This window comes from Notolepis coatsorum (assembly GCF_963971535.1).
Source record: "Notolepis coatsorum genome assembly, chromosome: 5".
Taxonomy (NCBI): Eukaryota; Metazoa; Chordata; class Actinopteri; order Aulopiformes; family Paralepididae; genus Notolepis; species Notolepis coatsorum.
This window is the reverse complement of record NC_140169.1, coordinates 146429352-146454312: the sequence shown is the minus strand read 5'-3', so window position 1 is coordinate 146454312 and position 24961 is coordinate 146429352. Positions and strand designations below refer to the sequence as shown.

The 24961-nt window shown below is 43.7% G+C and overlaps 1 protein-coding gene across 1 annotated transcript in view; it reads left to right on the top strand.

Annotated features, from left to right (window-relative positions):
• Positions 1 to 24961, top strand: part of LOC311228411 (structural maintenance of chromosomes protein 6-like) — a gene marked incomplete at its 5' end in the record, with an annotated part of 73856 nt that overhangs the window by 18185 nt on the left and 30710 nt on the right. The window contains 9 exons of the mRNA XM_084314319.1: positions 6573 to 6719; positions 8897 to 8985; positions 12631 to 12795; positions 16839 to 17017; positions 19676 to 19877; positions 22582 to 22696; positions 23175 to 23335; positions 23776 to 23911; positions 24202 to 24282. Of these exons, the coding sequence (XP_084170445.1) occupies positions 6573 to 6719; positions 8897 to 8985; positions 12631 to 12795; positions 16839 to 17017; positions 19676 to 19877; positions 22582 to 22696; positions 23175 to 23335; positions 23776 to 23911; positions 24202 to 24282 (1275 nt within the window). The remainder of the gene's footprint in view (positions 1 to 6572; positions 6720 to 8896; positions 8986 to 12630; positions 12796 to 16838; positions 17018 to 19675; positions 19878 to 22581; positions 22697 to 23174; positions 23336 to 23775; positions 23912 to 24201; positions 24283 to 24961) is intronic.

Sequence of the window (24961 nt, the reverse complement as noted above, 5' to 3'; positions counted from 1 at the left end):
TAGTGCAATCCTTCATCAATAAATATAAAGTGTGGGGAGTGGGTGCTACAGTGTGTTTGTTTAAAGTGGGTGTGTGCTATAAAGTGTGTGGAGTGGGTGCTACAGTGTGTTTGTTTAAAGTGAGTGTGTGCGTGTGGATGTGTGTGCTATGTGCGTTTGGTGGTTGTTGTTGTGTAGTGTTCATTGTTCGTTTAGCAGCCTGATGGCCTGGGGATAGAAGCTTCTTCTGAGTCTTTCTGTGCTCGCCTTGAGACTCCGGTATCGCTTGCCTGACCGCAGCAGTTCAAAGAGGCAGTTGTTCGGGTGACTGGAGTCTTTAATGATTCTCTTAGCCTTGCCCTTGCAACGCTTGTTGTAAATGTTCTGGAGGGTGGGGAGCCCCCCTCCAATTGTGCGTTCGGCTGAACGTGTCACTCTTTGTAGTCTGCTTCGGTCTTGTGCAGTGCTATTCCCAAACCAGGAGGTGATGTTGCCGGTCAAGATGCTCTCTATTGTACATGAGTAGAAGTTCTTAAGGATCTTCTGACTGACTTGGAACTTCCTTAGGCGCCTGAGGAAGTAGAGGCGTTGTCGTGCCTTCTTCACAACACTGTCAATGTGTGTGGTCCATGTCAAGTCCTCGGATATGTAGGCTCCGAGGTACTTAAAGCTGTTGACTCTCTCAACCGGTGCCCCGTCAATGCTGAGGGGGCTGTAGTCCTTGACCCCCGACCTCCTGAAGTCCACAATCATCTCCTTTGTTTTGCTGACGTTCAGGGAGAGGCTGTTTTCCTGGCACCATCCCGCCAGGACCTTGACCTCTTCCAGGTAGGCCCTCTCGTCGTTGGCAGAGATCAGGCCCACCACCACTGTGTCGTCAGCAAATTTGATGATTGTATTGCTACTCCGCTGAGCCACACAGTCGTGTGTGTACAGGGAGTAGAGGAGGGGACTCAGAACACAGCCCTGGGGGGCCCCTATGTTGAGGGTGATGGATGAGGAGGTGCAGTTGCCTGCTCTCACCACCTGGGGTCTGCCAGTCAGGAAGTCCAAGACCCACTGGCAGAGGTCATAGTTCAAGCCCAGGTCCCTGAGCTTGGCTATGAGTATGGAGGGGACTATGGTATTGAATGCCGAGCTGTAGTCGATGAATAGCATTCTCACATAGTTCCCCTGCCTCTTGTCCAGGTGTGATGCTGCTGTGTGCAGCACATGGGCTATGGCGTCCTCCGTGGACCTGTTGGGGCGGTATGCAAATTGCAGGGGGTCCATGTTGATGGGGAGGGAGGAGCAGATGTAGCCCTTTACTAGCTTCTCAAAGCACTTCATGGCTATGGAGGTGAGAGCTACAGGGCGGTAGTCGTTGAGGCAAGCAGGCTTGGATTTTTTGGGTACAGGGATAATAGTGGACTTCTTCAGGCAGGTGGGGATGACAGCCTGTTCTAAGGACAGGTTAAATATGTCAGTGAATACTGGGGCCAGTTGGTCGGCACAGACTTTTAGGACGCGGCCGGGGATGCCGTCCGGACCTGCTGCCTTCCTGATATTCACTTTTTTAAAGGTCCGCCTCACCTCATGCTCTGTTACCCTGAACACTGCGCCTCCATCAGCAGCCGACCCCCCCCCCCCCCCCCCCCCCCCCCCCCCATTGCCGTGGCTTGTGAGCTGGTGTTGTTATTACCAGCATCAAACCTCGCATAGAAGGTATTGAGGTCATTTGCTAAGGAGATGTCACTGTTCAGTTTGAGGGAGGCGCCTTTGTAGTCTGTCATCGTTTTGAGCCCCTGCCACATAGCTTTAGAGTCAGCTTGTTCAAACTGGAGTTCAATTTTATCCCTGTAGCGCCGTTTGGCTTCTGACACTGTCTTCCTTACGTTGTATCGCGCCACCTTGTGGTCATTCATGTTGCCTGCCACTAGGCCGTCGTTGTATGCTTTGGTGCGCTCTCTCAGAGCTTCACGGACGGATTTGTCTACCCAGGGTTTTTGATTTGGGTAAACTCTCATTTTGGTAGTGGGGATTGTTTCTTCCACCAAAGTACAAACATAGTCCAGCACTGTCTCCGTGTAGACATTAATGTTATCTGTGTCGCGGAACACATTCCAGTCTGTGCAGTGAAACGCAGACTGGAGCATCTCCTCTGACGTCAAATCCCATTTCTGCACCTCTCGCGAGACTACAGGAGTACTTTTGATTCTCTGTTTGTACATTGGTGAAAGAAAGATGGACGCGTGATCTGATTTACCAAAGCCACTATCAGAATGAGCCTTGTAGCCACCTTTAAATTGCGTGTAACAGTGATCTAGGATGTTACCGCCTCTGGTGTTGCAAGTCACATGCTGATAGAAGTCAGGTAATACAAAATTGCGAGAGTGACCCCTCTACACAAAAAGGGCAGCAAATTAGACCCAGGCAACTACCGCCCTGTTTCTATTCTTACCTCCATCTCGAAAGTCATGGAGAAAATAGTCTACGAACAGGTCGAAAAGTACCTGGCGGAAAAAAACCTAATCTACGAATTCCAATCTGGCTTCAGAACGTCCCACTCCACTGACACATGCCTCCTCTATTTGAACGACCACATCAAACAAGAGGTGGACGCTGGCAAATACTGCGGCATGGTCATGCTGGACCTACAAAAGGCCTTCGACACTGTCAATCACTCCATTCTAATGGACAAGCTAAAAGCAATTGGTTTTGATAGCCTATCAGTGAGCTGGATGCAATCCTACCTGGAGGGGAGAGAACAGATGGTAGAGGTAAACGGTACTCTATCCCCCCCCTCACAGTGAGCTGTGGTGTTCCACAAGGAAGCATACTAGGACCGCTACTCTTCCTAATTTATGCAAATGACATGTCGTCAGCCTGTGACTGCAACTTGTTCCTGTTTGCGGACGACTCAGCCCTGCTGGTCTCTGACAAGAACAAATTGCAGGTTGAAAAAACCCTCAGCACGGAACTAGGCAAAATCTGCATATGGCTCGCTGATAACAAACTATCATTACACATGGGCAAAACAGAGTCCATTCTCTTCGGTTCAAATAACAAACTCAGCAAGACCGACGGATTCTCAGTTACAGTGGGTGACAATATTGTCACAAGGAAAGACGAAATTACCTACCTGGGTTCCATCCTAGAGGCAAATCTTTCCTGTGACAAAATGGCATCCAATGTAATAAAAAAAGTCAACCAACGAACTAGATTCTTGTACCGGATCTCCTCTCTGGTAAACAAGAATACCCTGAAGACTCTGGCAGGAGCACTCATTCAAGGGTACTATGACTATGCGTGCACCTCATGGTACCAAAGCACCTCAAAGGCGCTTAAAACAAAATTACAAACATCACAAAACAAACTGGTCAGACTACTACTTGACCTGAACCCCAGAACCCACCTCACCCCTGCCCACTTTGCCAACCTAGGATGGCTTAGAGTAGACGACAGAGTACAGCAACTTGCAATGGGCCTGGTCTACAAGATACACTATACGACCGGGGTGCCCATGTACATGTCAAAATACTTCCCAAAGGTCAGTGAATACCACAACCACTACACCAGAGGAAGCTCAACAAATCATGTTAAACCCAGATTCGGCTCAAACAAGGGACTAAACACGTTTCGCAATTATGCCACAACAATGTGGAACGCCCTACCCAAAGCTGTAAAGGAATGTGAATCCCTGCCCACATTCAAAACCGCCCTTAAAGAGCACCTACGGGAGGCTGCAATTCGAAACTGGCCACCGTAAATGCCCAAAACCCCCACCACCTCCTAATAGACAGTCTCCTCCCCACCGCATGTATATATTCCCTCCCCGCTGTATGTATATTTCCCTCCCACCCACCCACCCCCTCCTAATGTACAGTCCCCTCCCCATCATATGTATATACTCTGTCAGGATCTAGGGGTAACAGTACTGTATATTTGAATACCGCCTATGTCACAAATGTATCAGTACTAAATACCTATATGTCCCTATGCCATAAATGTCATGTATGTTGTGTATGTCATAAATGTCTATATGAATTGAAAATGGGGGACCCTGATGGAAACAAGACAAACGTCTTTCTCAGGTCTGCATCCCCTTAACAATTGTATGTATTGAGCCGTACTGTATTGTACCCATTCTGCAATCTGTTAAATAAAGTTTTCATTCATTCATTCATTCATACCTTTCTCAGATTGGCGCTATTGAAATCACCCAGCACCAAAATGGCGGCGTTAATGTTCGCCGCTTGTATTCTATTTACCTCGTCGTGGAGTCTGGAGAGCGCGACGTTGTTGCTGGCTTGCGGTGGAATATACACTCCTACAAGGATGATCGCCGTTAACTCCCTCGGGAGGAAGAAAGGACGACACTTGATGGTTATATATTCCAGGTCTGGGCAGCAGTGGTTGGATAATTCCTTCACGTTAGTTGGATCGCTCCAATTGTTGTTAAACATGAAGGCAATACCTCCTCCACGTTGTTTACCGGACTCTGCTGTACGATCCTTGCGGTGGATAAAGAAGTGTTCAGCTGGTTGGATTGCGTGGTCTGGAACGTCCGACGTGAGCCACGTTTCGGTGAAGCAGAGAACGTTGCAATCCCTAACGTCTCTTTGGTATTGAATCCTTGCTCGGATGTCGTCCAGTTTATTGTCAATTGATTGTACATTGGCTAGCAATATACTGGGCAATGGCGTTCGGTGGCGTCTGGATCTCAGCCTGTTACGGATCCCAGCTCTCTTCCCACGCCGTCTGGTTCCTCTGTTCCTGGGATCAAGGAACAAAGGCTCTGGTCCCATTCTCCGGAGAATCTCCTCAGGCCATTGTTGCGGTTCGGAAAGCTGGTCCAGTGAGTAATCCAATCGGTAAGTTTCCCGTAATCCGATGTCTATAAGTGACTGACGGTCATACACATTAAATGCACCTACTGTTGGTACAGACAAAACTCTTAAAACTATAAATATTAACAAAAGTAAGCACAGTCTCGACGGAGCGAACAGAAAGGCAGCCGGACGTTGCAGCGCCATCTCTCTCATTTATGACATACACAGTAAATCAAATCAAATCAAATTTATTTGTAAGGCCCGACAACACATGTTAATGTCCCCATGGGCCGTAACACGTCTTCTTTAAACAAGTCAAGAAGAAACATCACGATAAGTCAAGAACAAAACAAGAACACCATAAGGTCCAATTTTTTTTTTAAATAAATGCAACACTCCCAGACATACCCCACGCGAAGGTAAGGAAAAACTTACTAAAACCTAGCAATAGGACGGGGTGAGATCAGGGTAGGTTGAAGGAGAGAGAGAAAAGATGGGTCTTAAGCAGGGATTTAAAAGCTTCGACAGCAGGCGCCCCTAACGACGGCAGGTAATTTGTTCCACAGGTAGGGAGCGCGGTAGACAAAGGCTCTGTGGCCCGGCGGATTTCTTTTTAACCCTAGGAATCGATAGAAGCCCCGCATTTTGTGAGCGCAGAGCACGAGCGTCGCGAGTATCGAGAGATGAGATTGGCTAGATGGAGCGGTGCAAGCCCATTAAAAATTTTTGTAGGTGAGGAGTAGCACTTTAAAGTCAGCATCGGAAGACTGTTTCATCCAGACATTTATGACATACAAGATATACAAATAGACAGTACTGTTTGAGAGAAAGAGATATACATTCGAGGGGGAAGAAACTGTACATTGGAGGGGGTTGGGTGGGTGGGGGTTTGGACATTTACCGGGCCAGTTTCTAATTGGTTTTGAAGTTCCTGCTTGTATTGTTCTTAAGGCATCTTCCCTTCAGTTTTGTCTTAAAACCTGGATTCAGGTCAGGAGATTGATTTGCATAACATTCCACTTCTTTGCCTTAAAAAACTCTTTGGTTGCTTTCGCAGTCTGCTTCAGGTCATTGTCCATCTGCACTGTGAAACGCTGTTGATCTTTGTCTCATCTGTCCATAGGATGTTGTTCCAGAACTGGCTTTTTTAGATATTGTTTAGCAAACTCTAATCTACCGGTAAGTCTTCCTGTTTTGGGGCTCACCAATGGTTTACATCTTAAGCACCTTTCTATATACTGTAAATTAAATGTATTATTATCTTGTGGTGAACCCTCCGTAGTCACTCCGGTGGTGAAGTCTTGATTGTTGATCTGTTGACACCGATACGCCTACCTCCTGGAGAGTGTTGTTGATCTGGCCAATTGTTGTGAAGGAGTTGTTGTTCACCAGGGAAATAATTATTCTGTCATCCATGTTTTCTGTGGTCTTCCGGGTCTTTTGGTGTTGCTGAGCTCACCAGTGAGTTCTTTCTTTTTAAGAATGTACCAAACAGTTGATTTCGCCACACCGAATGGGTTTTGGTTTTGGTTTTTCAGCCTAATGATGGCTTGCTTCCCTGATAGCGACAGCTCTTTGGACCTCATATTGAGAGTTGACGGCAACAGATTCCAAATGCAAATACCACACTTTATTTATGTCGAAGTAACGTCGTTACACCCTCCTCTTCCGTCTCCTCTGCCCTTTTTCTATGAATGATCTGCTCAACACCTGTGCTGCTCATCCTCCTCTCATTTCACCGTAACACTTCCCCCCTGACCTCACTCCCTGTTCCTGTTGCAGGACAAGACAGCGGAGGCTGAGAGGAAGTACAAGGAGATCCACGACCAGCTGGACGTCATCACCCTGCGTCTCCAGGAGCTCCAGCCCCAGGGTGCCGCGCTGAAAGCAGAAGCCCAGAGACTCACTAACCCCCTCAAGGCCGCAGAGGTCAGAGTTCAACCGACATGTCACCCAGAACTGGGTTGTGACTAGGGATGCTCGATATTGGCTTTTTTACCGATACCGATATACCGATATTGTCCAACTCTTAATTTCCGATACCGATATCAACCGATATCACATTTTAATGCCGATATCGGCCGGCCGATAATATCGGACATAATTTCTATAGAAAAAATAGAAATTTGAAAACCGATACCGATATTTTCCGATATCACATTTTAATGCCGATAATATCGGTAGGCCGATAATATCGGACATCCCTAGTTGTGTCCCACCCTGACTTAAAATGGAGATTGGGGGGGGGGGGGGGGGGGGGGGGGGCGAATGTTTTTGTGTTCATAGTTTTTTTTAGAAGATATAGCAATTTATTTTTACTTTGCAGCTTGGCCGTTTAGTTTAGTGTCAACACCAGGCCTGAGCTGAATTTGAAATTAATTAATCTTGGAGTTCCAGGTTCGGCTAAAACAAAACTCTTGATAAACTGACCTGATTTTAAATGAGCAGCTAATTCCTCAGTCACCAGGGCAACCAAGACTGCACGATTGATTCATCCCTGACATGGTGGAGTGTAAACCAACACAGAGCTTTGTACGTTTACATTTTCGTCATTTAGCAGACACTCTTATCCAGAGCAACTTGCAAGTAAATGACGACAAACTCTATAAATGTACTTCTGTCACTGTGATGTTTTGCATGGTGCCGTTTTAGTTTGTATCATTAACCCTTTCACTACCACACTACAGAAGGTTAACCTTTCACTATCACACTGTGATAGTGTGGTAGTGAAAGGGTTAACCTTCTGTAGTGTGGTTGTGAAAGGGTTAACCTTTTAGTAGAGTGGTAGTGAAAGGGTTAACCATATATATTGTGGTCTCCCTATGATGTGATTGACATGATACATATTAGGGATGTGCTATTCGAAAATTGCTGGTTCTTAAAGGAAAACTCCAACATTTTGGGAAATTTGCTTATTTGCCATCTATCTACCCTGGAGTTAGACAAGAAGATACATACCTTTTTTCTTCTCTGTGCATGCTTAGCGTCAGTCACTGGAAGTAGGTTCCTCCATTAGCCTAGTTCCCAACGTCTTCCTACTCCTAATGCATGCACAGAGAAGAAAAGGTATGCATCTTCTTGTCTAACTCCAGGGTAGATGGCAAATAAGCTAATTTCCCAAAATGTTGGCGTTTTCCTTTAAGATCGAATAACTCCAATAACTCCGTAAGGCGTTTTTTAGATCAATATTTCATATTTTCGTCATGGTATTCATATTTCCCTCACAGAGCCTTGTCTGATGCTGTGGGACTCGGCACAACTCTGCAACGCTTCAATACCGCCACCTGGTGGCCGATCGGCGAGTTGCCAAACCGGAAGTTCCCATTTTAGCTCGGTCCGTCCCCTATTTTCGTCCGGCCACTCGGTGATCGTCCCGGGGCTCAATACAGACACTGTCGATATGGATCTTTGCCATAACTCAATAATCAACATGATTTGGACATGTATTAGTAATATACAAACCGGAAATGGATCGCATCGATCAACATCCCATAATTGGGATCTGTTTGCTCCACTCTCATCGCCGAACGCTACGAGGAGACTGGGGTGAGTTTCAGCGTTTTTCTTTATCATTTTTGATACAAACTGCTCTGATCAATACCGTATATCACCCATACTACATAAATCATTTAACGTCGGTCATTGAATTATAAACGACCCCCCCCCCCTCCGTTCACCCGCAGATGACCAGTTGACGTTTAGGACCATGTACAGTTGAAATCTTTAATATAACGTTGATCGGTATCAAACTGCATTTGATCATCTAATATATGCATTTATGCCTATATCTCACGTTCTATGAAATACTGCAGAAAACGATAAAAACATATTTATACTCTAGACCAGTGGTTCTCAAACTTTTTACACCAAGTACCACCTGAGAACGTAGCTGGCTCTCCAAGTACCACCATATGACCGGCGTTATACAAAAAAAAAATATTCTTTTATGAATAATTAAATATCGATACTTGGCGTCCCTGTGCCCAGTATCGCCACGCAAAGTATCTCGATACTACTACGTATCGATTTTTTCCCCCACCCCTAGTGGAGACTGGCATATACTATTTGAATATTCTATCCCATCCCTAATACATAGCATCTTTCAGGCTGCCGTGCACAGGTGCAAAACCAACCTGAGAGACCTGGAGAAAGACAAGACCCAGCTCGCCTCCCGAATAGATGAGCTCAAATTAAGGTTGCTTTTCTTATTACTCTTTTCTGGGCTTTTCTTTCTGGGGAATCTATATTCCTTATTTTACTCACCCATTAATTTGTTGTAATAAATGCATTGCATTCAGTCTTGCTTTTCTTTCACACTCCCATCTGCTGTGTATTTATTTACTCAATTGACCTCTTTCATATCTCTTCCCTCAAGCATCAGCAACATCTTCATTTCAAACCTTTATTTAAACTCTAAAGGCAACTGAGGTTTCCCGCATTTACAGTCACGTCGAGTGTACATACTGAGTTGAGCAAAAAAAAAGGCATATAAAATCACAACAATAAGACGAGTAAGGATAACTATCAATTAAAACATGTGCAACTTGATTGACAAAGGTTGGAGATGAAGGTTTTAAACTCTGCAATATAATCTCAAGCTTTAAGGACTGTTGGAGTTCATTCCATGAGCTAGAGGGGCATCATAGTCAAATTCAGATTGAACCTGTTCAGAGCCAACTGGACCTTAAAGGGGAACTCCAACATTTTGGGAAATTAGCTTATTTAACATCTTCCCTGGAGTTAGACAAGAAGATACATACCTTTTTTGTCTCTGTGCGTGCATTTTAGCTTTGGGAATAGACGCTCCGTTAGCATAGCTTAGCTTCATCACTGGAAGTGAGGCAGGACAGTAGCCTTACAGTGCCTTACAGTGTATTGCAAGGTCTGACATTGACCAAACTTGATATGCATGACCTTGGTGGGCTCTAGGTCAACTCCTGAAAAGGGGGTCAATGTCAGACTTTGCAATCAAAAGTTAGGGGGCTAATAACCCTTGCCATAATTTCAGTGCGCCCCCTAACTTTTGATTGCAAGGTCTGACATTGACCCCCTTTTCAGGAGTTGACCTAGAGCCCACCAAGGTCATGCATATCGAATTTGGTCAATGTCAGACCTTGCAATACACTGTAAGGCACTGTAAGGCTACTGTCCTGCCTCACTTCCAGTGATGAAGCTAAGCTATGCTAACGGAGCGTCTATTCCCAAAGCTAAAATGCACGCACAGAGACAAAAAAGGTATGTATCTTCTTGTCTAACTCCAGGGAAGATGTTAAATAATCTAATTTCCCAAAATGTTGGAGTTCCCCTTTAAGGACCAGCCGGTCACTAGAACAGGTTCCATAGGTACCAAAATTCCATTCCAATAATGATGTAGTATAAGGAGTTAGTTTACCAATAAGGGCCTTTTAGAAATGAACAAATACCAGTGTTTGTTTTTTTGTTTGCTTGCCTCTCCATCAGCGAGGACCAACCAACCTTCTCATAAAGGACACAGTGATGCGTGTCGTGTCTATCATTAGTAGGGATGGGAATTGATGAGATTTTATCGATACGATTCCATTATCGATTCTGCTTATCGATCCAATTCTTTATCGATCCCTGATACATTTATAATTTAAATAAATTAATTGGAAATGCAACAGAACTAAGCTGGTTAGAATAACAACATGCAACTTGACATTTCTGATTGTCATTTATTGTTGAGCCCCCATGTCAGAAAAATACAAAAACTGTTAAAAAAAAAGATTTTTTAACTATACACTTAAATAAAATAATGTATTTGAGATTCTCTTAAACTAATTTAATCTATTGAACTGTAGTTGCATTCAACAGTTCGTTATTCCTCTGACTCTGTCATCTGGTCTTTCAGAAGACCAGCGCGCGTGCGGCGTGCGCACACACACACGCACACACAGAAAGGGCTCCGGAGAGATGGCTCCCTCCCCACTCGCCCCCACCCTTTTTAACTCAGATCAGCTGTTCTCTCTGTGTGTGTGTATGAGCAATTGAGCATGGTTAGCTAGCGTTAGCTCCGCGGCTAACATTCGTTTACCCCGAATTAAATTAATGACTAGGTTGCAAAGCATTGGAGTAGTTTTCACTGCACATAGAAACAGTCAAACAGCGGGAGCATTTCGGGAGCATATGCGACCAAAACCCAGGCAATTTCGAGCCCTTAACTCATTGGGCGCCAAGGACGAAAAAAGTCGGGTTATCTCGCTGGTGGTTGAGCGTCAATCACGAGAAAAGTCGGGTTTTAATCGTTATTTCTTTTATTCGCTATATCCATTCATAATTCATCCATCCAGCCTGATGTTATCATTGGGAATGACTCTGAGATCGCAAACGGCCAATACCGCCACCTAACGCCTTACGGCCGGTATTGCACATCATTGGAATCCCTCTGGCTTGGGCTGTGCATCGATCTAAGAAGTCCGGTCCGGGTTTTCCTTCTTGGGCATGACTAACGTTATAACACACGGATTGGGGACACTGGAGCACCGTGGATTCATGTGTTTTGGTGGATAAGCGGTGGATGTACTGTGTAATATAAGCAGTTGGTGGCGCTCGAAGCATATAACCCCCCCCCCCCCCCCCCCACCACCCTTTCTTGCGTGCATGATTAAACATAATACCGATAATCTAGCGTTTATTTCAAAATGATTCATAAATCAGGCGAGACATGGCACGATTTCTAAGGAAATGCATTGAAGCGTGGTTTGCTGGAGTTTCTTGGGATTAGACTGGATCACTCTAAAACTATACTCATATTCACCACGGTATAAAACGGAAATGTATGTATGAAAAAATTATCTGTTTATTGCATGTTGACCGGAAGAAACTCACTGACAATCGACGTGTGTATTAGATCCATAGCTATAGTATAATATTTAATATAATGTTTAGCCCTGCAAACACCGCCATGTATCCCTATTCTTCAGCGATGGCCTTCTTACCACACGGTAAACAGCGACCTCTAGGCACTGATTGAGTTAAGGAATCAAATAGTCTGCTATGGCTGCATGCGTGGCGCTAACGTTATTGTTTTAAAATGCGCAACTGTCGGAAAAACATGGCAGCGATAAGAGGAATCGATAGTCACGGAGGCATGCGATTCCAGGAATCTGACAATTAAGAACCGGCTCCCAACGGAGTGATTTAAGGGTTGAGGCCGCAGCATGCCTATAAATTACATCACCATAGTCCAGGACTGATAAGGGGGCGACAGTGGCTCGGGAGGTAGAGCAGTCGTCTGGTAATCTGGAGGTTCCCGGTTCGAATCCCGGGCAGCGTGTCGTTGTGTCCTTGAGCAAGACGCTTAACCCCTAATTGCTCCCGATGAGCAGGTTGGCACCTTGCATGGTCGCCATCGATGTGTGAATATGTGAGTGAATGGGTGAATGTGAGGAACAAAAAATTTTGAAGCGATTTGGATAAAAGATGCTATATAGAATAGAAGTACTTTATTGATCCTGAGGGAAATTCAGCACTATAGATCGCTCACAATAAACATTTAGGTAGTCAAAAATCACAAATAAGAATACAGTTGGGGATATACATTCTAAAATATGTATATACATTCTAAAATATACAGCCAAAAAATATACAGTAAAATGTACAGTAATACATTTAAAAAGTATATAAATGCACCATTTAAAGTTGTATATAGTCTATCTATATTATGGAAAAAGACCATCATTTTGGTGACTGATGTTGTACTGATAGTGCCATCTAGTGGTAAGGTAAAAGTACTGTATTACAACAACTGAAACCCCAGAGAAGGAAATGCGTGTTTTAACTCTCTTTACCTTCTCCCTCCACCTCTCCTCTCCTCCTCCAGCATCAGTCAGACCACGGGGGCGGACAGCCAGGTGAGGGTGGAGCGGCTGGAGCAGCTGCAGGCGGAGCTGGACGCCCTGCAGCACCAGGACTCCACGCTGGACCAGCAGATAGACCAGTACCAGCAGGCCTCCAACCGCGCCAAGGACGAGTTCGGCAAGATGAGGTGGGGAATTGTGTAATATTTTATTTTAATCAGAATCACAAAGGCTTTATTTCCAAGTAGTTTACTACACGTTTGATTTGGTCGTTTGGTGCGACATTAATGGACAGACGATTAAATAAAAGGTAAAATGGAATATAAACTAAATAAAAAAATAGAAGTAGAATAGAATATAATTATAAAATAAAATGCGGCCAGGGCTGTACAATTGTGCACGATGTGGTCAAGTATATACACTAATTAGAATAAAAAAATAACAATTCAGTGGGATGGAATATTTAACTCATTCAGAGCCACGCCCATATGATCAAATTAGGGCTTGTAGGCCAGCGCTTTACTCAATGGGAGGACAGGGATATTTGCGAACGCTTAAACTATATCTTAAATTATGGCTATGGGTCTAATACACCCGTCGCTTATCAATGACTTGCTTGCAGTCAACATGTACGAAACGGATTGTTTTTTCATCAGTACATTTCCGTTTTATACCGTTTTGAATACGAGTATAGTTTTGGAGATTTCTAGTAATTCCAGAGAAAGACACGATAATAGCCCTTTAGTGGAATACACAAAACAGTAATTTTTGGCTGATTTATGAATCGTTTTCAAATAAACGCTAGATCAGGGGTGGCCAACCAGTCAGAGACTAAGAGCCACAAAAAAATTACTGTGGTACCACAAAGAGCCACACCATATACCAGCGTTTCTCAACCTTTTTTTTCAGTCACGGCACCCTTCATGTGTTTATAGGTCTCACCCTCTGGCCTCTGAAGTTGCTAATGTCTTTTTTATTTGGGCCTCACAGGGTTAAAAGTACCCTGTGAGACCCACGGTTGCAAAATTACAAAATCACTTTTAGCCATTTAAAAAAATTATGTTTATTTAAAAAATGTTAAAGGGGAACTATTTTACTATTTCTTTCACTATTTGGGCACTTTTACACAATTCCTGTGAGTCTATGGAACACCTAGGTTTTTTTTCAAAAAAAATGCATTGTTTTGTATTTCTAATCAAGTACTAAAAACCGCATTTTTCTACCTCAAGATCTTAAGCCGTTTTGAGGCTGGGCTCCAACCACTGTGTGGCCTGGTGCCAACTGCCACATCAACTGCCACATTATTATGCAGCTGAGAAATATCTGACATCACAGATATGCACATTTTCAGATGACTCAGTTCAGTGAGGGTGAATATTGTGAGAGGAGAATTGGAAGAATTCGCCAATATGAGAATTAGAGACATATATCCTATTAATATAAGTCCACATAGCTAAGAAACAATGGTAAACACTGAAAAAAGCCATTTATAAGATAGTTCCCCTTTAAGCACATGTATAGTCAATTGGTCCTGTTGTTCAGCCTCACAATGCTATTTGATAGTAAATGTGTTTATATGTCCCACCCTCTGGCCTCTGAAGTTGCTAATTTCTTTTTAATTTGGGCCTCACAGGGTTAACCTCTTAAGCCCGAGATATACAGTAAAAGTGTATATTTTCAGCATTATGTTTGTTTACCAATTATTTTAACTGTTATTAGTGAAATATAAGATTATAGAAATCTCAGGGCATTGAGTCGGAAACCGGCGCATATTGACAGGAGGAAGTGGCACAGCCAAAAGTGAGTGTAGTCTTTTGAAGGAAGAGACTCAGGGCTTTCAAATTTAGAAAAACTACCCTACCCAGCTCACACCAGCCCCTGTCAATCATCTGACTTCTGGATTTACTTTTTAATTTCTCTTATTTTTTGGGATTATCTCCCACAAACCTGAACGTTATTGCCATAAAACAGAACGCAGTTAGTTTCTCTACCTTTCTGTGAACGTCTTGCAAAAAACGGTGTTGCAATATGATGAAAAATGGTGGAGAAATTTACATTATAAAAAAGATGGCAGAATTCAGTACTGTATCTACAAAACCTTCTGTTTAATCATCTTCCCTTTATTCATTTGCTTAGATTTTTCAGGTCTGGTCAATTTTAGCATGGTGTTATTTACAGTCAAAGATCATTTTTTTTTTTAAATAGAATTGATATTCTCCTTTGGTTCATTACAATTTACTCAAGCCTAGTAACAGACACACTATTTCTGACACTGATCCATATATGTCCCTAGATTCAGATACCAAGAACATGCAAATGGACCATTTAAAAAAAATTGTAAATGTTTATTCTACGTCCTTATGGAATGAGTGACATAAAAAAAAAAAAAGTAAAAAAAAAAAAAAAAAAAAAATTTTTTATGGATGGAAGAGCCGCACATTGACGGGCAAAGAGCCGCATGCGGCTCGCGAGCCGCGGGTTGGCCACCCCTGCGCTAGATTATCGATAGTATATGTGTCCTCATGTACGAAGAGAAGCGGGGTCTGAAAAATCGCTTCTCCGTACTTTGGTCGGTGTGAACCTCACACACACACACACGCTCCGATGGCGGAGAAAGGAACATCTGATTACCCCAAGATTCGTAACATAAAGGCCTTACCTCACATCTGATGTCATGCAAAAAGATTAATCCAATTCCTGATCGCCATTCCAAATATCGATTGCGTCCATTGATCCAATGTTATAGTCCAAAACACATAATCCACAATGCTCCCAGTCCCCCCAGTCAATGCAAGTATCCAGCTGCATGCCCGAGAAGTAAAACCTGGACCGGACTTATTTTTTTCCCAGCCAATCCAATCCAATGATGTGCAATACCATCCGGGAGATGATAGGCGGCGGTATTTGCCCGTTGCGAGCTCAGACCCATTCCCAATGATAACGTCAGGCTGGATGGATGAAAAATTAATGGATATCGCTAATAAAAGAAATAACGATTAAAACCCGACTATACTCGTGATTGGCACTCACGCGATGGCGAGTTAACCCGACTATACTCGTGGTTGGCACTGAATGGGTTAACAGGGCTGCACAATTGATGCCGTTAACGGCGTTAACGTGCTGTGTTAACGCTATACTAGTATCGCGCGATAATATAATTAACGCATTAATCTAATTTTTTTTTTTTTTTTTTTTTTTTTTTAACATTTTTTTTTTTTACCTTTATTTACCAGGGTAGGTTCTCTGAGCACAGATGCTCTTTTTCAGGAACGCCCTGCTTCACATTCACACAGTTCCATTCACACCTGGGAGCTGCCCAGTACAACCACAGTTGACACCATTGGCCACTTAGCAACTCCACTGGAGCAGTTGATTCAAGCCATGTCACATAGTTCAAGTTTGAAATTATTCTTTCTGTTTTGCTCCTGAGAGTGCTAGATACTATACTGTACTGGTAATATTATTTATTTGTGTTAACTTCTGAATAAAACAACTTATTAAACACAAGTACATCTTATTGAACATTATTTTGATATTTCATTACCAATTATCATAGCAAAACAGCTTTTTCAAACAGTCTGTAATGCATTTTGGAAATGGGAGATGGGCTCATGGTGTAATGGGCCACCTGGCCTGAGAAACATAAGGAGGAAAGAAAAAGTAAGGACTTACTTCTGGTCATTATTTGGGTAGAACACACATATTTTGAATGCCTTCGGCAGGTTTTTTTTTTTTTTTTTAGCCATTTTAATCTAGATTAAATGCAGGATTGCAGATAGATTAATCTAGATTAAAAAAATTAATCTAGATTAAAAAAAATTATCTAGATTAAAAAAATTAATCTATGCCCACCTCTAATATATATATATATATATATATACATATTTATTGGAGGAAACAGCCCTAATGTGTTGCTCTCCTGTGATTGGTCTATCGCCTCTTATTCTATTCTATTCTACTACTTATTGCACTGCACTATTGCACTATTTTACGGTCTATTCTATCTTACTCTTTTTATCATTGTCTATTTCTAACTGAATCAAACCATAAACAAGCCCGTTGGGATGTTAGATCCTAATGTGAAAAACGGTGCTTTTATATGTCTGCACTTTATGTGCTTTATGTCTTTTTTCTGTTGTGAAGCACTTTGAGCTGCAGTGTCTGTATGAAAGGTGCTGCTATACAAATAAAGTTGATGATTATTATTATTATCGTTATGCTCGGTGGTCAGGCGGGAGCAGGACGTGCTCCAGGTGAGTCTGGACAACGGCGCGAGGAACCTGCACAACATGGAGAGCAGCCGCAACAACCGCCTGCGACGCTTCGGAGAGCAGATGCCCGCGCTCCTCGACGCCATCCGGGACGCCCACGAGAGGCGCCTCTTCAAACAGAGACCCCGGGGACCGCTGGGTGAGACCGCCGGGGGGGCGTCTTATTCTGGAGCCCTCGCTCTGCTGCTGCGTGTCGGAGGCCTCGGCTGCATCCTGTTCAGCTCCGTCCTGCGGTGGTCTGGGGAAGCCCCCCCCCCCCCCCCCCCCCCCAGGCAGTGTGGCGGGGGCCACACTCTTTATAGCCTTTAATGGGACACGCCAACATTTGGGGGGAAATTAGCCTAGCTTAGCACAATGAATGGAAGCGGACAGTGCCGGTTAGCCTTCGGGAGAGGTGTTAGCCTATAGGCATTGTCCAACTAAACGCCTCTCCCGAAGGCTAACCGGCACTGTCCGCTTCCATTCATTGTGCTAAGCTAGGCTAACGTGCGGCCTAGATAGCTTTCTACTGAACGCACACAGAGAGGAAACTGGCATCTATCTTCTTGTCTCTCTCTCTTTGGAGAAGACGGTGAGCTAATTTCCCAAAATGTTGGCGTGTTCCTTTTAAATGTCCCTAAAGCTACCTAGCTAAGTCAAGTCGAATTTGATTTATGAAGCACATTTCATACTGAGGCAATCCACAGGGCTATACACAAAGAAACTATAAAAAGAAGGCACAGCATAAAAAATTATATAATATAAAAGGAACACCGAAGGGTACAGTATAAAAGCGGCACATTCTCATGAATAGATTTTCAGTGCATTAAAACAAACTAAAGTAAAAAGTGCAGTAAAGTGCAACAATAGTATAGTTGCTAAAGGTGAACTATCTGGGCCGAGGAGGCTCGTTTCACTTGAATGAAGACCCAACCGGTTTTGACTGGTCTTGTGTTCTGCGTACAGGGACATACTGGAAACCAACCACCCAGAAACTAAACAAATATATATCTAGCCCAAAAACTACTTCACACACTCTGTCAGAATTATTATGCGTGTCACTTGTGATGCCACACACACAGTTTTCTACAGTAACGGTAGAGTATTGTTTAAAACACTGAGCTAATGAATTCCTATCGGTGATAATTCACTGCAACATTAAAGGAAGTTGAGGCTAAGAAAGACCCTCCCCCTTAACACTTTCAGTGCCGGCCGTGTTTTCCTTTTTACCCCCTTGAATGCCGCCACCCACTTCAATGATAGCGTTAAAAACGCATAATCTATGTTTTAAATTATGGCTATGTGTCTAATCTGCCCGTCGCTTATCAATGACTTGTTTGCGGTCAACATTGTCTAAACGGATTGTTTTTTTAATCGGTTCATATCCTTTTTATAGCATTTCGAAAAGCTATCGTTCTCTCGAAAACTTTAGGAAAATAGAAAGATTCCGTCATAAACGGCATTTATTGGAATATTCTCGAATACACTAGACACGTTGTCATTTGTCGGCCTATTTATGAATCGTTTTCAAATAAACGCTAGATTATCGATAGTATATATGTACTTATGCACGCTATAGAAGCGAGCTGAGAAATCGATTCTCTTATTTCCTCAACAGCACACACACACACACACACATATACACACATACGGGACACGCTGTTATATCAGTGAATACAGCTCTGATTATCCTAAAACTGGTAACATAGACTCCTTACCTTAGATCAGATGTTCTCCAAAAAGATTATTCCAATTCCTGATCGCCATTCCAAATATCAATCGCGTTTATTGATTGATTATTGGCTGCTGTAAATATATATTCCAGGCTGCTTTCCATCTCGCGATCACTTCCCTCTTCATCAGATCCCTCGCCAGCATAGTGGAGCCAGTAGGCTCCCCCCCCACAGATCCACTAGTGTAATCGAATGGCCTGCAGTTACACAGGGATAGACGATAGGGGGCGGTATTTTCCCATCGGAGCTCCTAGAGGGGCTGCTGTACCAACGGGAGACTCGGTTGATGAAATATGAATTCAGATCCCTAATTAAATAAAATAAACTACAATTTGCGTCGTCGGCACTCAACGGGGGGCATGACATTACGACATAACATGTCTGTGGCACTCAAAGTGTTAATATAAATCTTCCACTTCCTGTGCATGAAGCTCTTGGACACAATTTCCAGCAAGCGCTTCTGGGTTTCTCACATTAGTCGAATCAAATTTATTTGTGAGGCCCGACAACACACGTTAATGTCCCCATGGGCCGGACACGTCTTCTTTAAACAAGTCAAGAACAAAACAAAAACACCATAAAGTTTCTTAATATCTTCTGTGTTTCTCACATTAGACTCTGCTCCTCTCTCCCTCAGGTTTCCTTTGGGGATGTCCGATATTATTGTCGGCCGATATTATCGGCCGATATCGGCATTAAAATGTGATATCGGAAAATATCGGTATCGGTTTTCAAATCTTTTTTTATTTAATTTATTTCTTTTTTATTACATTTCTATAACCTTTATTTACTGAGGCAAGCAAGTAAGAACAAATTCTGATTTTATATATTGTCAAAAGTATGCATAATGTTGTGTTAATTCCACAACAAGAGATATGTAATGTTAATTACCAGAAATTATTAAATTTTTTGGGGGGGGGGGAAACCCTGCATATATTGGTATCGCTTGATATCGGTATCGGAAATTAAGAGTTGGACAATATCGGTATATCGGTATCGGTAAAAAAGCCAATATCGAGCATCCCTAGTTTCCTTAATATCGTCTGTGTTTCTCACATCAGTCTCTGCTCCTCTCTCCCCTGCAGGCTTCCTCATCAGCCTGAAGGAGCCAGAGTTGGCCCTGGCAGTGGAGGTCTGTCTGAAGGGCCAGCTGTTGGCCTTCACCTGTGACAACTATGAGGACGAGCGGGTGCTGCAGGGCCTCATGTCCAGACTGTTCCCAGCGGCTCGCAGGCCCAGCATCATCACCAGCAGCTTCCTGCCGCACGTCCACGACACCAGCAGGAGGTGAGGGCAGGTGGTGCCGGTAGTGGTGGAGGGGAAATATCCATACGTCGTAGTATCACGATACTTTCCGCGGCGATACTGTATCGATACAAGGACGCCAAGTATCGATATTTTATTATTTATTCATTTTTTTTTTTTTAAAGGAAAAAAAATGTATAAGGAAGTTGCATTGTTCATTTCAATACCTGTAATAGTACAGTAGTCCACACACACACACACACGTGTGTTCAGTTAAGTTGGAATGTGACTGTAATACAAACAGTTCAGTTTGTCAGGTACATGCAACGCAGATTACAGTGTTGACATCTGTCTGCTTGAGAAAATCCCATTTGCTGCAATAAAAATGATTGAAGTGAGACGAACAGACTCAACACTTTATTTTATTAGATAAAACATGTTGACAAAGTTTTACTTTGCAGTTGAAAAAAGGTAATAAATCGCAATATTAATATCGCAATACTCAGCATATTGCAATATATTTTGAATCCCAATACTATCATATCGTGATTTTTAAGTATGGTGATAATATCGTATTGTGAGGCCTCTGGTGATTCCCACCCCTAACGCTAGCCACGTATCGCAGCACAACACAACACGGTTGTTGAAGACTAGCTGCCCAAACAACTCCCTCTTTGCACTGCTGCGGTCAGGCAAGCGCTACCGGAGTTTTGCGCACGGAACCCACCAGGCGCGGGCGTGAGGCATGAGGGCGCGAGGCGCTTCACATCCGCCCCCATGTTAACAGGCGTCGCTGTTCACACCGGCCGCGCGACTCGCGGGCGGGAAGCGAATTTGATCGCTTTGGTGGAATTCAGAGGCGTGCGCCACGTGCATTTTCACAGAAATACACTCAATATCTGCATTATTACCACACATATAGATGTTGTTCGACCAGCTAATGTGTCTGTATCTTTCCCAATACAAATAAACCATACTATACTTTTTCAGGAGTACAGTCACACTGATTTCATCATTCTAAAATGAATTCTAACATTGTAATTAATTATATAATAACTGGTTATACATGCAAAATGGACAATAGAACACACTGGAACTGGAAATCTTTAAAAAAATAAAATCTTCAAACGGGGACTGACTTCGCATATAGACTATAGGCATTTACAGCTGTTCCAATGTAAATGTGCCTTCTTCCTCCGTGCGCTTTCGCCCGCTCTGAAGTCGGACTCTGTGTGGACGGCCACGCGCCTGGTGGGTTTCATGCGTCACGGCCGGTACGGAGAGACTCGGAAGGAGCTTCTATCCCCAGGCCATCAGGAGGCTCAATGACTCTATGCACCACTGGCACTAACCCATCCATCTATATTCACACACACTCACTTTAAATTAACTTTCGACACTTTTTAACACTACACCATATTTGATCTATTTTATGTATTTATTACTAAAAGATTTGCACTACATCTCTGCCGAATGTTTTGCATTTGTTTGAATTTTGTACTTTAGTTTTGCATATTGAATATTTTCTATAGTGTTTGGTCTTTATTCTTTTAACTTTTTTACTGTATGAAGCACAATCTCAGGAGTCATAGAGAACCAAGCATTTCACTGTAATGTACATGTACCTTATATGTGACAAATAAAACAAAACTTGACACTTGAAATGGTTAAAAGAGTCTATGCGCTTTCTGGAAGCCAACATGATTAAACTTGTTATTATAGAATAGAATAGAAGTACTTTATTGATCCCGAGGGAAATTCAGCTCACAATGAACATTTAGTTAGTAAAAAGTCAAAAATAAGGTGATAAAAATACACAGTCGGAGATATACATTCTAAAATATGCATATACATTCTGAAATATACAGTCCAATATACAGTAACATTTTAAATGTAAATGTCCAGGAAGCTATACCTATAGTTAAATGTACAGGAAGAGATACAGGGATTTATACTGTTGCTCTGCTCAGGGAGGCACAGTGAGGCACAGTCTGATGGCTGTTGGTACGAAGGACTTCCTGTGACGGTCAGTGTTGCATCTTGGGAGTCCGAGTCTAACGCTGAACATGTGTAGATATTATATTATTGATATGATATTATTTGATGTGTAGATATTATAGAATGCAACTGGGCAAGTAAAAGGAACTTACATGACATACCGTCACCTGAGGGATGTAAATGGTGCTGTAAGTGGTATTTTTCTTGTTAAAATAAGTGTTAAATAGCTCCACATTCCAACGGCCATCACTGATATAGAGTGTCTGGTCAGTAACATGGGTCTCCCAGTCCCTCCGCTCTGCAGTAAACAGCCATCACTGATGTAGAGTGTCTGGTCAGTAACATGGGTCTCCCAGTCCCTCCGGTCTGCAGTAAACAGCCATCACTGATATAGAGTGTCTGGTCAGTAACATGGGTCTCCCAGTCCCTCCGCTCTGCAGTAAACAGCCATCACTGATGTAGAGTGTCTGGTCAGTAACATGGGTCTCCCAGTCCCTCCGCTCTGCAGTAAACAGCCATCACTGATATAGAGTGTCTGGTCAGTAACATGGGTCTCCCAGTCCCTCCGCTCTGCAGTAAACACAAAAATTAATGTTTTGGTATCCCTTCTCACTTGATCCAATCAGGAGAGACAAATTCAGATCTGAGGAACTATAGATGGTTGCTCTCTGGGAATGTTTTGATTTATTCAAAACAAAAAAAATAATGGTTGTCTTGTTGACTCATTTGTTTACATTTTACTTTCTAGGGCCGTGGATCACCCTAAATATCCCTCTGTGCTGCAGGCCTTGGAGATTGACGACCCGGTCGTGGCCAACTGCCTTATTGATCAGAGCAGGATAGAGTGCATTCTGCTCATCAAGGTAACAAGTAGGGCTGGGCCATGTGGGGGGAGGGGGGGGTCCATTCAGAAGTTATTCTCCTTTCAATTATTTCACAATATCTACTGACGTATGGAAAGTCACATGTTGGATAATTGATGTTCATCGTATTGGATTGCAGGGTAACGAGAAGTATGATACACAGTACAGTACCAAAATTGTAAATCTATTTTCTGAACTATTTCAGAAATAATTTTGACTTAATATTAACTTTGTTATTTAGACAAAATAAATGCGTATATGGCAAGTTTACTTGTACAACACGTTTCACGTAATTCTATATTCAATTCAAATTCAATCTCTTTACATAATAGAGATTAAAAATAAAATGTAAAGATTACAAAAAAAACTGGGAAAACCAGCCCATACAGAATGTGGAAAGGAAGGATATATATATTATGTTAGTTCAGTGGCTGCTCTGTAACGACGCTAATCGGGCATCATGTTTGTCGTTGTGTAGAATCGTACGGAGGCTCGTCAGGTCATGCAGGGCAGAAACCCCCCCAAGAACTGTACACAGGCCTTCTCCAAGGACGGAGACACCATCTACACCGACCGCACTTACACCTCTGACCAGTCCAGACCCAACTACCTCACAGGGGATGTAGAGGAGGAAATCAGGTGTGTGTTCTTGTTTTCCTATCGTTGTGGGGACCAAATATCCCCACCAAGTGATGAAAACAAGATTTATTTTGTCATGTCGTGGGCAATGTTCCCTCTAAGCTGCGCCCGTGCGCGCGCACATGGCCAAACGCTCCCGCGCACATCTGAAATCTGTCTATTTTATACTTATATTATACTTTTTATACTGTCTTTTTATTTTATCTAGCACACTCTCAGGAGCAAAACAGAAAGAAGCATTTCATGCAAAAGTATTCTGTATTTCTGTATGACAACTAATAAAGAAACTTGAAACTACATCACCTTTCTCTCTGCGTCTCAAACCCTCTCCCTCTCTCTGTCTCCACCCCCCGGTCCCCACATCACCTTTTGCTCTGCGTCTCAAACCCTCTCTCTGTCTCCGTCTCCACCCCCCCCCCCCCACCCCCCACCCCCCCCAGACACATGCAGGCGGAGCTGGCGAACCAGCAGAGCCAGGCCAGTCGCTTCGAGCAGCATATCAGGAAGGTGGAGGACGACAGGAGGCAGAACGACACCTTGTTGAAGAGTGCTCACATGGAGCAGAAGAAGACCAAGGTGACCGTTTCTTCATCCAGTGTCAACTTGTAGCAGCAGTCTGCTTCCATGTGCAAAATGTCTGGAGCTGAAATCATAGAAAGTAGTACCAGTATCAAAATGGATTGAAAACATTTAGGTTTAGTTGGCTCAAGCAGTTTAACCTTGTATCAAAGCTCATTCAGGCAAATAAAAAAAAAGAAATCTCCAAACCCATGCTTTCAATGGTAGGGTAACCTGTTTGTTTACCTTTGGATTACATATTGCACCTTTTTTAATAAAGAGCCCACACGTCTCCTCTGGTGTTCCAGGACAAGATCAGGAAGCTGCAGATGGAGATTGCCGACCAACAGAACGTTGAGGAGCCCCAGTCAGAGGACCTCAATCCCTTGGTAGGTACCAGACCCCCCAGACCCTCAACCCAGCTCACAGCTACCAGACCACCCAGACCCTCAACCCAGCTCACAGCTACCAGACCCCCCAGACCCTCAACTCAGCTCACAGCTACCAGACCACCCAGACCACCAACCCAGCTCACAGCTACCAGACCACCCAGACCCTCACAGCTACCAGACCACCCAGACCCTCAACCCAGCTACCAGACCACCCAGACCCTCAACCCAGCTCACAGCTACCAGACCACCCAGACCCTCAACCCAGCTCACAGCTACCAGACCACCCAGACCCTCAACCCAGCTCACAGCTACCAGACCACCCAGACCCTCAACCCAGCTACCAGACCACCCAGACCCTCAACCCAGCTCCCAGACCACCCAGACCACCAACACAGCTACCAGACCACCAACCCAGCTCACAGCTACCAGACCACCAACACAGCTACCAGACCCCCCAGACCCTCACAGCTACCAGACCACCCAGACCACCAACACAGCTACCAGACCACCCAGACCCTCACAGCTACCAGACCACCAACACAGCTACCAGACCCCCCAGACCCTCACAGCTACCAGACCACCCAGACCCTCACAGCTACCAGACCACCCAGACCCTCACAGCTACCAGACCACCCAGACCCTCACAGCTACCAGACCCTCAACACAGCTACCAGAC